We start from the raw sequence: 11886 nt of genomic DNA, 5'->3' as shown, positions 1-11886 counted from the left end.
CAAGGATTTCAACCCATTCCAGACAAGGGTAACCCAGGTCCCTAAAACAGTCAGCAAGGGACTTCTATACCTCTAGGGCACGTTAGGATCTGCAGCCCCTGTCCAGCAGGAAGACATTTCAGAAGAAGAGACCTTCGGTCCCTTAATCCTTAAAAATAAAGGGTGTAGAATCCCTCAGGGGGGAATGAGACAGGCTGGGACCTGGGTCCCTTTGCTGCAGTGCTTACACCTGGACAAACATCTCCTGGAGCAACAGAATACAAGAAACTATAAGGGACTAAAAATAACCACACACACCTGCAACTGGGGCAAATTATGAGCAAGACGCAAAAAAACCAAAAACCCAACTGCCACTTCTGAGGTGTTGGGAGAAAAGCAGGGGACTACTCATATTTCCTGCACACGACACCACCAAGACGGTGGGTAGACAACCTAAGCCACCCCTCTGGCCTGACCCATGGATGTGCCCCTACTCTCACTCAAGGAACCAGCTCGGAGCCACCCTCCCCCAAACCCTTGTTCCCCCAGCAAGCAAGCAAGGGCACCTGTTGCTTGTTGGGCACCTGTTTCTTATTTTCACTCCCTTGTGCTGCAGCATGAGCCCCAATAAAGCCTTGCCCGAATTTCTCATCTGACCTCTTACCAACTTCTATTGATTAAAGAGTCCAAGAACCTGGGTCAGTAACACTAAGACCAGCGGCTGTCTGATGGGGCCGTTCCAGCTTCAGCTGATAACATGTTTATTGCATTAGTACAGTCGGCCTGCCCCACCCCCACCCCCCCCAGCCTGTTCACAGCTTTCTGCTCACTGCCCAAAGAGGTGGCCCTTACCCCAGGGTGGGCATTCTGGGCACCTCCCCCACCCAGGTCGTTGCTCGGGGACCCTGATTCTCTGCCTCCTCCTGACCAGCTGGACCCTGTGCGCAGCCTGGGCCGCCCCTATCGGGGTTACATTCAAGGATTATTCTCTGTTAATAAATAAGCCGGCATGGCTGCCTCTTGGCCAGGGCCTGTCGGGTCGGTGTCTTCCCTCCACCAGGAACCGCTGTGTGCCGGGCCCCTAGCTGCTTCCCAGGGTCTGACCGCCCCCTCTCCCTGCTGCTGCCACCTCTCCAGTCCCCAGCGTGAGGACGGCCGAGTCACCAGTGCGCTGCGCTGCGCGGCCCCCGCTCAGCACGCGGTTCTGGGGCGTGTGTCCTCCGGTTGCGGCCCTTCCTCCGCGACTCGGGAGGCGGTGGGCGCAGCGCGGGCTGCGGACGACACATTCGCAGGGAGTTCGTACCACCGCCGCCCGGCTCCACCAGCTGCAGGAAGTCCCGGTACCAGAGCTTGGGGCCCGGCGGCGCGACGGGCGCAGCGTCCTCGGTACGGGCCAGCCTTTCAGCCTGAGCAGCACTCAGCACGTGCAGCACCAGGCGACGCATTGGCTGCGAAAAGCCCTGCTCCACGGCTGCGCACAGGTACACGCCTGAGTCCCCACGCCGCAACCAGCGAAGCAGCAAGCCCCGCGTCGTGCGTTCTGCTCGCTCCTCTGCGGGTACCTGCGGGCCGGATCAGCGTGAGGCGGGGCGTTAGGAAACGGGGCGGGGCTCGCCTTATCGTGGGGGCGCGTCAGAGACCCCTCCCAGTGGGCGGGGCAAGGGCGGGGCTTCCTTCAGACTGGGCTGGGGCGCGGGCGTCAGGAGCCTAGTTAGAGGAATGGGGCCTCACCAGGATGCGGAGTGCAGGCAAGGGGCCAAACTAGGCGTTAGGGGTCTGGTTGGGCGGAGACTCACTGGGCGGAGCTGGATCGCATCTAGATGTGCGGAGCAGGCCAAGGGCCTCATTAATCAGGGCGGGCACTTCCTGGACGTAGGCGTCGGAACAAGGGCCTGGTTGGGAGGGGAGTGACGGGAGGCTCACCTGAGTGTAGGCCGCCTCCCCCGCGCGCTGGAAGGTCCACTCCACGCGCGCCTGCAGCGAGCGGGGCTCACACTCCAGGAAGGCGCTACCTCCCTCCACACCGAACACCTTCCGCTCCAGCAGCGCAGGATGGGATGAGTCTTGGGGCAAAGGGAATGTCAGATTCAGACAAGGCAGGGCAGGGTGGGGCAATCTTTAAGGGTTGGGGGGTGGGAGCAGCTGGGACACTCACCCCCGGTGCACAGTGTGCTGGGGTCGCCGTTCCTTACATCCTGCCGTCGGAACCTCCTGGGGAGGGGGGACATTAGAGCCTCCGTGAGCCCTTCTTTTAGCCAGGGGCGGATAAAGACTCCCTCCAGGCAGCCCGACCCTGATCCTACCCACCTCTTGCCACTGGCCTGGAAGCGCGTGCACGCGGCCCCATCCCAGGCACAGTAAGGGTCACGTGCCAGACAGCATTCGGCACAGGCGCGGCCGTGGGCAGCGCAGCGGTGCAACGGGATCTGGGCCACCCCGCTCCGAGAGGCTACGTACAGTTGGTGCTAGGGGTACAAGGGGCTCCAGGCTGACCGAGGGTGGCCCCGTGCCCGCCTCCCATAGGTCAGGGATCCCTTCCCCCATTTGACAAAAGGGAACACTGAGGTCTCAGGTCCCACAGTCTAGTGAGGGCAGAGCCTGTACTGGAAACTGGGGCTTGTAATTACCAAGAGAAGAATGGGGGTGGGGGCACCTGGGAACAGGCTGGGTCCATTCCACCCCCAAGCCTTCTGGTCACTTACCCTCTTGGAGGAGATTTGCATGCTGGTGACAGCAGCTGAGTCCTGAGAGGGAGGAGGGGTGCTGGGGTCAGGGCTCCGTGGGGTGGGGGTACCCCAGGCAACGGGGGCTAGGCCTCACCTCAAACATGTGCAGCTCCTCCAGGAGCAGCCCCTCAGCATTAGGCCGGCCACCCCTGGGGACGGAGATCACCTTCAGCACGGTGCCAGCATCTGCAGGGATGAGAAGGGTGAGTGACTCCTTGTGTTCCCTGAGAGCCAGGGCCAGGGGTCTCCTCACCTCTGAGGCCTCCACCCTCTGCATGGTTGGGATGGTGAAGAATGTGGGTTGGAGCAATCAGAGCAGCATCCAGAAGGAGATGGGGGCATAGCCCCCAGAAAAATATGGAGATGGGACTGAACAGGGGGAGCTTCCACTAACAGGCCAAAGAGCCTGGGCTGGGTCTTGTGGGTGGTCATGGCAGGACACTGACCTGTGCCAATGAAGAGGACGTCGTAGTATCCGTCAACAGCTGCTACACGGTCCGCGGTGATCTGGGTGAAGGTGTACCCGGCACCCACTTGTTGGAAGAGGGGGCGCCCCCCCATGGGCAGGACCGAATTGTACATGAGGGGGTGGTTCCGGGCAAACTGGATGACATCATCAGGAAAGTCCTTGGTGGAACTGAAGGTGCCAAAGGTCTTGCTGGGGCACTGGGGGGTGGGAAGGAGGCATGACAAGGATGTGGATGTGAAGGCCTGGTGGGCAGCCGTCCACAGGACACCTCCCGGAACCTGGAGCATGTGTGAGTGTGTGTGTGCGCACGTGCGCACAGGGGGCGGGTGTTGGACAGAACCCTGCCCTGGGAATCTGAAGAGGAACTCCAGCCTTGCCTTTGGGGGTCTGAGGGGAAAACATGGCCTTCCCCTGAGGAGCCCTGTCTAATGAAGATGATGTTTTCCCACCCATAAAAAAAAGAAGACACAACATTCACCAAGAAAACCCCAGGCCAAGTTCTCCACCCCTGAAGCTTTAAGTGGGTTGTGGTGGGAGTCCCTGGGCTACGCACCATGCCAGGTCGGGGGTAGGGGACACGGCCCTGGTAGGACACCCACTGGTGCATGGGCCCCTCCTTGTGTGCAAAGGGTCCCAGGAAGGCCCGGCGCACATCATTCATGCTGTACACGCACACTGCGGAGCCCTGGAAGATGCTGCTGCAGGTGAAGATGTAAGTGGAGTAAGGGGCTCAAGTGGGGCCTAGCCAGCCTTGCCCCACTACCTCCCACACCTCACCTGGTCGTGGAGAAGACAGCATAGAGCAGCGGGGTCCAGCGATCCCGCGAGGACAGCAGGAACACGTCCTCTGCAGGGAAGGGACCGAGTTGGGGGAGGGTGCACAGCCAGGCTCAGGGTCTGCGCCCCTGCATCCCCTCCCCACACCCCCATCCTCCACTCCTGGCACTTACGGAGCTGGTCAAAGTTCGTATCGCCCTCAGCACCGGGCACTGAGCACACCAGCCGCGCCTTCAGGAACGTAGTCCACTTGTTGACCAGGCTGCGCTGGCCACCCACGTCGTTCTGCGGGGTCAGTAGGAGGGGATGAGGGCGAGGCCCCGACAGACAGGCAAAGGGGCGGTGGCAAGATCACCAAATGTGGCCCAGGGACTCCTCACCCTGCAGATCTGGCCAACGCGGGACACAGACAGGCGTCCCAGGGCCGGCGTGGCCTCCACTGCCGACTCACGGAAGAAGAAGTAGATCTTGTCGTCGTCCGGGTTCTCACTCTCCGGGATCCAAAAGACCTTGACAAACTTGGGCTCTGGCCACAGCAGGAGGCGTGGGGTCAGCAAGGTCCTGGCCCTGCCCCCTGCTAGGAGGCCCAGGCACTGCCTCCCCTTCCTTTCGTGCCGGCAGAAGCCCTCAGGGCAGCAGCTGACCACCCAGCCTCTAGGACCAAGTTCAGATGGTGCTCCCGGAGGACACAATCGAAAGGAAGAGGGCCTGCGAGTCAAGAAGCAGCCACGAGAGGGCAGCAGAGACCATGGCTACCTGGCCCCACAGGCAGGCCGACCCTGGCCAGTGGTGGGCCTCTCGCCTCTCCCCTGGCAGTTCTCTATGCCAGTGGGCCAAGAAAGGAGGGATATGGGGTATCTGGTTTTACCTTCACTCATGAATCTTCCTCTCTGCAGGAAGTAGATGCCCCCACTCCTGCTTCAAATACTCTGCTGGGTCTCATCACTCTTAGAATAATCTACCCTGGCCCTACCCTGTGCTGACAGTCCGGACCCCTTATCATTGCTCCCTTCATGAGTCTGTTCCTTGGCTTGTTCCTGCCCCCAGGGTCTTTGCACTAATTATTCCCTCTGCTTGGAATAGTCTTATGCTCTTCCCGCAATCCTGCTGTGTTTTGGGCATTAGCGCATACCTTTTCTCAGCAGGGTGGCTTCCTTTCCCCAACCCTCCCACCACCACCACAGCTGCCTAGTCTCCTTTTCCCTTCCTCTCCATTCTGTCATTATATCTCCTGGCCATTGGAACTGATCTTATTGTGTATTCATTCTGAGGTCTGTGAACTCAAAGAGGGCACGGGCCATACCTATCTTGTCCGCCCTGCGACCCAGTGCCTAGTGCAGGGCTTGACCCAGGGTAGCTACCTGGTGAGCACTCATTGCTCACTCCCTTTATGAGCCTTACTCAGCACCTGCTCTGTTGGAGATGAGGGCCCCCTCCCAACAGTCCCACCAGCCTTTCACCGTTGAGCCAGCGGGAATCGTGTGGTTCTGTTCGGAGACTTGGACGCTGACCCAAGCTGCGGAAGATGGTAAAATCCCGGCCCATGAGGTCTGCGGCTACTCCCGAGTACAACTCTTCCCCTGTAGACATGGCAAGGCTGCTTAGTGAAACCAAAGGCTCTTGTGGTGGGTTGGGGGCACTATGGAGCTCTGGGGGCTCTTGGGGAGCCAGTGAGGCTATGGGGGATCCCTGGGGCTCTAGGGAGGGTCTTGGGACTTTGTGAGATACTAGAGTCTCTGAGGGGTTCCAGGAGCTCTCTTGGGGCCCCAGCCTTTGGACTCACCCACCAGCACGGAGGCAGCCCGATGCCTGGGGTCATAAGGACTCTTGCCCTTGCCATCCTCTAGCCTTTGAAGGTCCAGCCGAAGCATGGGCTCCTGGGAGGCAGGGGGCAGTTGTTACTGCAGGCCCTTCCTTACCCTCCCAACCTCCCTCCCTGACCAGACCTGGCCTTACCTCCAGCCGCTGGCCCACCTCCACAAATGCACAGGTTGGGTGGAAGGCCCCTGTGCCACAGGCCAGCAAGTGGGTGCGGTTGTAGGCGTGCAGCAACTTCACGAAGTTCATGCACTCAGTCTAGCGTGCACGCGGGCAGGGGCAGGAACAATGAGGCCTCCCCCAGGGAGGTGGCCTTAAGGGCTCCCAGCTCACCAGTGGCACTCCCACCCCTTCTTCTTTTCTGCATTAGTCCAGGCAAGTACTAACATGGGCTCTAGGGACTCAGGTGCCCTTGGTGACCAGCCCGGCTCACCTCTCACCAGAATGGGTTCATTGGGAAGCATGCCTGCATTGCCCCCCATGACGCAGAGGCCTCCAAGAAGAATCACATAGCCCCCACCCTGACTCACTACCTCTGGACCTCAGCCACCTCAACCCTCCTGCCCCCATCATAGCCAGAACAGGCAGGCCTCTGTTTTAGCACTGCCCATCTCTAGAGTGAGGGGCTGACCCTCCCCACTCCCACCCAGGCAGCCAACACTCACGCCAATGTCCTTCCCTGCCCAGTTGCACTCCTCTCGCCATTCCACAGGGGCCGGCCAGGCCAGCTATGGGGAGGGTGGGGGAGGGAGAACACAGGTCAGGGACTCGGGATGTTCTCTATGCTGAGGGTGTCCACTCAGGGGGCCCTTCCTCCAGGAAGCCTGGAGTGGGGTCCCGGGGCAGTGCTGAGGCTGGGGGTCCCTGGCACCTTCTTGGCCCGCTTGCTAATGTTGTCCAGGCTGAGGGAGGCCACATGGTTCTCGGCGCCCACAAACAGGCGCCCACGCTCCTCATCCAGCAGCAAAGCTTCATAGCAGCACGTCCTCTCCAGCCTGAAGGTCCGGAGACCGTGCTGGGCCTGGAGCTCTGTGGGGTGGGGACACCACTGAGGATTCGCCAGTCATGCTAGAAGCTTCTCCCAGGCCCTGCCTGTTGTCTCTCTCACAGGCCAAGGTTGTACATGTGACCTGGCCCACACACATGTGAATTTACACGCGTGTGAGTTTACACTCAGGGGGACAGGCCCACCCAGGGGCAGAGCTTCCAGGGTGGGCAGTGCAGCCCACCCCTGCCCCCAGGGGGGAAGCAGGTGGAGCTTCTAGGGCAACCTCAGACAAGTAGTGTCTCCAGGCGAGCGCACGAGGAGGCAAGGGTTCTGGGGTAGGCCTGCATGTTGGGACAGCCAGAACCCCAACCCCAAAGTCAGGCTGAGGGTTCTCTGCCACCAGCCTAGGTTCAGTATGATGCCACTGCCTAGTAACCACCCTGTGTAGGGGGTGTGGGAAGGGGGCTCTAATGGTCCCCACATCTCAACTTCCCTGGGAGCAGGGGATGGAACAGAGGCAGGATCTGTTGCCATGCTTCCTGGGAAAGCATGAGGAGAATGTGGGCAGAGAGCTTGGGGACTGAGGCCAGGAAAGGGTTAATTGGAGATGGCCTGAGCGTGCCCCCAATCCAACCCAGCCGGTGGCACACACACAGTGCAACAGCAAACACAATGCCCCCTACCCACACTGGGCCCCTTTCCTGCCCACGCTGAGGTGGGCCCTCCCGCCTGCCAGGTGCACCTACCTTGGAAGGAGAGGCGAAGGCGTGGCATGCTGGGGGCAGCACCCCCCAGCACTGCCACCCAGAGCAGGGCCAGGCCTGGGATCATGGCGGCGGCCTCAGCCCGCCCCATCCCTGCAGCTCAGGGAGCTCAGGGTTCAGCGGGCGTGTGTGGAGGAGCCTTGAGCCACCCTGGACTCTGCCCCGGGATCTGGAAGAGAAGGAGCTGCAGCGAGGGCGAGGGAGGGAGGCTGGGGGGAGTCCCCAGGGATCAGATTACAGCCCCTAGGGGAAAGAGGCTGGGGGGTCGCATTCCACTTGCAAGCCCTCCTCTCCCTTGGAGGGTGCCCTGCCTGGCCATAATCACAGACACACCCACGCTGGGCACACCCTCGGGGTCAACCCCACACTGGCAGGCGCCTGCCCCACCACGTCACCCTCCCCAGTAACCCGCCCTCCTGTACACACACTCACAGACATTAATTCACAAACTCTGCGTGCCTACGTCATGCCAGCCTGGGACTGGGGCTGGGGGCAGTGGGGCACACAGACAAGGTCCTCCTGCAGGAGGGGGCAGAGTACCAACAAGGACTCAGATTGGTGTAGTCATTGCAGTGGTGCCAAGTGTAATGAGCAAAACAAGACAGTCATGGGCGTGAGGGTAACAGGAGGGGGGTCAGGCCTCTGGAGGTAGCTGTGCACCCACGGGCCCACAGAGGAACAGAAGCACATTTGGAGCTGGAGCCAATGGTGTGGGCGTCTTTGAGTGTGAATGTGCTTCTAAGGATCCCTTTGTGTATCTGTATTCCGCAGTGTGTATGTATGTGTGTGTGTAGTGTGTATGCAGTCATATGTGTACATATCTATGTGAAACCATGTGGCGTGTGCGTTGTATTACACACGTAGGTGTGGCATGCATGTGTGCACACACGGCATTGTATGCATGTCTACACAGTGTGTACATGTCTGGGGGTGTGTACACTTTGTAAGAATATACGTGTTTGTGTTGCACATGTGTGTATGTGTTTGTGCACAAGTGTACAAGTCTCTCTGGACATGCAGGTGAGCAAATTATAACTGCAGCGTCAATCACTGCCTTCAACTCTGAGACACCCCAGAAACCCACTTCTCAGAGGGAGAAGTGCAGCCGGGAGACCCAGGGCTGGGCAGACGCCTCAGTTTCTGATTTGGGAGCTGCTCCCACTTGGATCCAGCAGCCCCAGCTTTGTGCTTGACCTCTCTCTCCCCACCCCAGAGGGTGGGAGGGGCTGGTCACACACAGAAATTCTGTGAGCTCAGACTTCAGACCCAAGAGGAATCAAGTGGGGAGAGCCAAGGTCCTGAAGCAGATTCTCACCCCCAGCTCGGGTGAGCTGCCCTTCCCTCTCCAGCCTCCAGAGTCTCCCTGAGCCTCTCCATCCCGTCTTCGCCCTCAGGGTTTCCCCATCTTTGAGACCCTCCACTTCTCTGAGCCAGAGCCCTTCCCTGGACCTCTCAGATGGGGCCAGGCTCTGGCTGCAATGCCCACCCTCCTTCCCAGAAGTTAGCTGGGCAGGTGCCGGGCACAGTAGCCCTGGCGTGGGGCTAGGTCCTGGGGTGCATTCAAGCAAGGGGCACAGCTGCCGGGGCACGTTCCAGACTGCTCTCCCCAAACCCCCGCCTAGCTCCGCCGCTTCCAGACCCCTCCCACCCTAGGACTCCCACCTCCCTCCTTCCTTCCACTGACACTTGCCGCTGCCTCTTCTAGGCCCGTGAGGTCTGCGACGTCACAAAACACCAGATTGCCTTCCCACACTCCACCGAGAGCTCCGGCAGCAGCGGCTCCTCACCCTGGCCCCTTCTCACCCTGCAGAAGGGGAGAAGCCGAGGGGCCCCAGGGCACCCTCTGACGGCTCCTTTAAGGAGCAGCCCCCGCCCCCACCAAGCCAGCCGCGCCCCGCCGTCAAGTTTACGGGGCGGATCGGGTGACTGGGCAGGCAGCCGGACCGGCTGGAGTTGGTGGCCAGAGCGGAGCGGGCACAAGGGAGGGGCGGGTAGGGCCGACCCCTCCCCCGTAGGGCTTCAGAGCAGGATGCCCCACGCAGCGGTCCTGGAAGTGGGGCCGGCAGTCAAGGCAAATAAGGAAGAAGCAATAGAGACCCCCTAGCCCCAGGCAGCTCCGGCAGAGGGATTGGTCAGACGGGGCACCCCCAGGGACTCGTTTCTTCACTTGTCCCTCCATAGCTGGGGAGCTGGAGGTGGGTAATGAGGGGCTCAGCTGCCACCTCAGTCCCCAGGAGCCAGCTGGGAAGGGCCGGTCAGAGGTCGGAGAGGGGGTTCTCAAGTGGAGGTTTGATGGGCCCCCAAGACCCTGCCCCAGTCCTTCCTTAGGGCTTGGGCCACTTAGTACTTCTGTCACCTGGCTGGCAGTGGCTTTGATGACAGCCAGTCTGGGGCGGGAGAAGAGGGCCAGAGGGGCAGGCAGGGCAGGGAGGCAGGCAGCAAGTCTCACTTCTGCACTGCAGGGTGTGGGACCATCCAGAGACCCGTCCTGACCGGTGGTCCCATGTCTCTGCTGGGAGGTGAGGGGCATTCTATGCCATCTCCATGAACTCCAGTCGTTCTTCCAAGGTTGAAGGTGGGAGGAACTGCCCCACCAAATACAGAGTGAGGTACCCAAGGGGGCTTCAAAGATAGGATGGGGCTCCTACACCTCAGCGCCTCATTTGGGAAGGGTCTGGGGTCTTGGCCTAAAGGTGAGTCTGGTGGACACACCCTGTTTGTACTGCCAGGGCTACTTCCTTGGAGGGATTGAATGTTGACAATGGTCAAGGGGGGCCCTCAGGTCCACCTGGGTGAACATACCAGGGCTTGAAGGTGGGCTTCCACCCCTCAATCCCCCCAAAATGCATCCTCCTACATCCTCCCCAAGGCTATCAGCAGCTCCTCAGGGGTCTGTGAGGGAGGCCATGTGGGCACTTCAAGTGTGCGTGGTTCTGCTGCCCATCTCCTGCCAAGTCCCTGGAGTAGAAGTGTCTGTGCCCATCCAGGGTGGGGCCATGCCCCTCTTTCCTGAACTTCAGGCCTGGTGTTTCTGGCCCTGCCTGGCTGGCTGATGGGCAGGTGAAGGGTGGGGGTTAGTGGGAGGACCAGGGGCCTTCAGGAGGGGGAGTGGGGGTGACATACCCCTGCCTGAGCTCCTGGGCTTCCAGGATGTGGCCTCTCCCTCCTCCCAGGCTCTTTTGCCTTGGACCTGGGCAGCGTCCCCTGGCCTCATGCAAGCAAACAAAATTCTTTGGCTGTTTACAATTTTCCACCCAAGCAGCCAAGATCAGCAAGTGCTTTTGAGGTCCCTACCCAACTGCACGGTACCCCCTACTTGCCCCCACTGCTTTTAGTTCTTCAGGCCCAGGGTCCCAGCCTCTGTTTCATCCCCACCCCCAACCCAGTGTCCATACTGGAAAATGGGACCAGGACCCCCCCCCCCCATCTGTCCAACACCCTGGGACTCAACCCCCAGCCGAAGGGACTGGGCTGTTCCTGGCCCACCTGAGCCCTTGGCATTGCCTTCCCACTTCCAGATGTGTCCCCCTCCCTGGAGCAGGAAGGGAGATCCCCAGGAGTGGGAGCTCAAGTTGTCCCCATCCCACAAGGTCTCCTTTCTGCTCCTCAGCCCCAGGTCCCAGCGTATGCAGACCCTGGGTAGGAAACTTATGGAGGCAGCCCTCTAGGGGCAGGGTCACTGGCTGTGGGTCACACTGGGCTCTGGAAGTCCCCAAGGATTCTGGAATCATGCAGCCTGGGCCTGGGTCTCGACAGAATGGAACAAACCAGGGGAGGCAGCTTGGGTCTCTGGTGCTGCCTATCAGTGGCACAGCCTGCCAAGGCCTTGGTTTTTCCTTCTGGAAATAAGTGGATTGTGCCAAGTCCCAGCACCTGCCTCCCCAGGCCTCATCGCCAGCTGGGCCTGCCCCTTGCACCCTGCCTGGACTCTGGGTGGTGCGACTGGGCTGGGGTGAGACATCCATTTGAGGAAGGCTACAGCCAACACTCCCAGTGCCCAGCCTGGGCTGGGTTGGGCCTTGGCTCCCCACTCACACCTGCTTTAGCCATCAGGGCTGGTGGCTCCAAAGTCTCGACCTTTCCCTCTTCCGGTCACGTGGGTACTAGGACGTGCTACCCTGAGGACTTAGGCATGGGGGGAGGGAAGCGGTGGAAAGTGGGCCCTGGAAAGCCCAGCTGAGGCCTAACTTCCCTGACAATCTGCTACCCACTCCAGGGGATCTCCCGGGAAGGGTCTTTCTGGCATTTCCCCCATCCACCCCCCACCTGGTTTCCAGGCTCCCCGAGGACCCCCAGCCCACCTTTTCGGAAAGATGAGCTCCTCCCCTCCTTCCTTGCCTGTTCCCTTCTGAGGGCCAAGTCAGA

The 11886-nt window shown here is 60.5% G+C and overlaps 1 protein-coding gene across 11 annotated transcripts; it reads right to left on the bottom strand.

Moving 5' to 3' along the window:
• Positions 1 to 754: 754 nt before the first annotated feature.
• SEMA3B (semaphorin 3B) lies at positions 755 to 11886 on the bottom strand. Of its 11 annotated transcripts, none has more exons than XM_059939702.1 (20): positions 11823 to 11882; positions 9206 to 10725; positions 7954 to 8040; positions 7504 to 7690; positions 6641 to 6798; positions 6435 to 6497; positions 5908 to 6027; positions 5735 to 5828; positions 5412 to 5531; positions 4332 to 4477; positions 4125 to 4236; positions 3952 to 4021; positions 3728 to 3872; positions 3152 to 3371; positions 2800 to 2891; positions 2682 to 2723; positions 2287 to 2444; positions 2135 to 2190; positions 1903 to 2042; positions 755 to 1541 (listed from the first exon to the last, which is right to left on the bottom strand). In XM_059939702.1, the coding sequence occupies exons 4-20, from the start codon at positions 7610 to 7612 to the stop codon at positions 1140 to 1142; spliced, it is 2247 nt and encodes a 748-aa protein (XP_059795685.1). In that variant the 5' UTR covers positions 7613 to 7690; positions 7954 to 8040; positions 9206 to 10725; positions 11823 to 11882; the 3' UTR covers positions 755 to 1139. The 11 variants fall into 11 exon arrangements, 10 of the variants coding, with proteins under 10 accessions (XP_059795685.1, XP_059795687.1, XP_059795683.1 ...); XM_059939704.1 differs by lacking the exon at positions 7954 to 8040 and having other exon boundaries at positions 9206 to 9364; positions 10645 to 10725; XM_059939710.1 differs by lacking the exon at positions 7954 to 8040 and adding an exon at positions 1776 to 1795 and having other exon boundaries at positions 1311 to 1541.

The sequence above is a fragment of the Balaenoptera ricei genome, chromosome 11, assembly GCF_028023285.1.
Source record: "Balaenoptera ricei isolate mBalRic1 chromosome 11, mBalRic1.hap2, whole genome shotgun sequence".
Lineage (NCBI taxonomy): Eukaryota > Metazoa > Chordata > Mammalia > Artiodactyla > Balaenopteridae > Balaenoptera > Balaenoptera ricei.
This window is presented reverse-complemented; position numbering and strand designations above follow the sequence as displayed.

Excerpts from the sequence above, each read along its gene's own strand:
- SEMA3B (XM_059939700.1), bottom strand. The coding sequence starts at position 7,612 with ATGGGGCGGGCTGAGGCCGCCGCCATGATCCCAGGCCTGGCCCTGCTC. Across the intron at positions 4,237-4,331 it reads GCGTTGGCCAGATCTGCAGG|AACGACGTGGGTGGCCAGCG; the intron begins GTGAGGAGTCCC and ends CTGACCCCGCAG. Across the intron at positions 3,372-3,727 it reads CCTACCCCCGACCTGGCATG|TGCCCCAGCAAGACCTTTGG; the intron begins GTGCGTAGCCCA and ends CCCACCCCCCAG.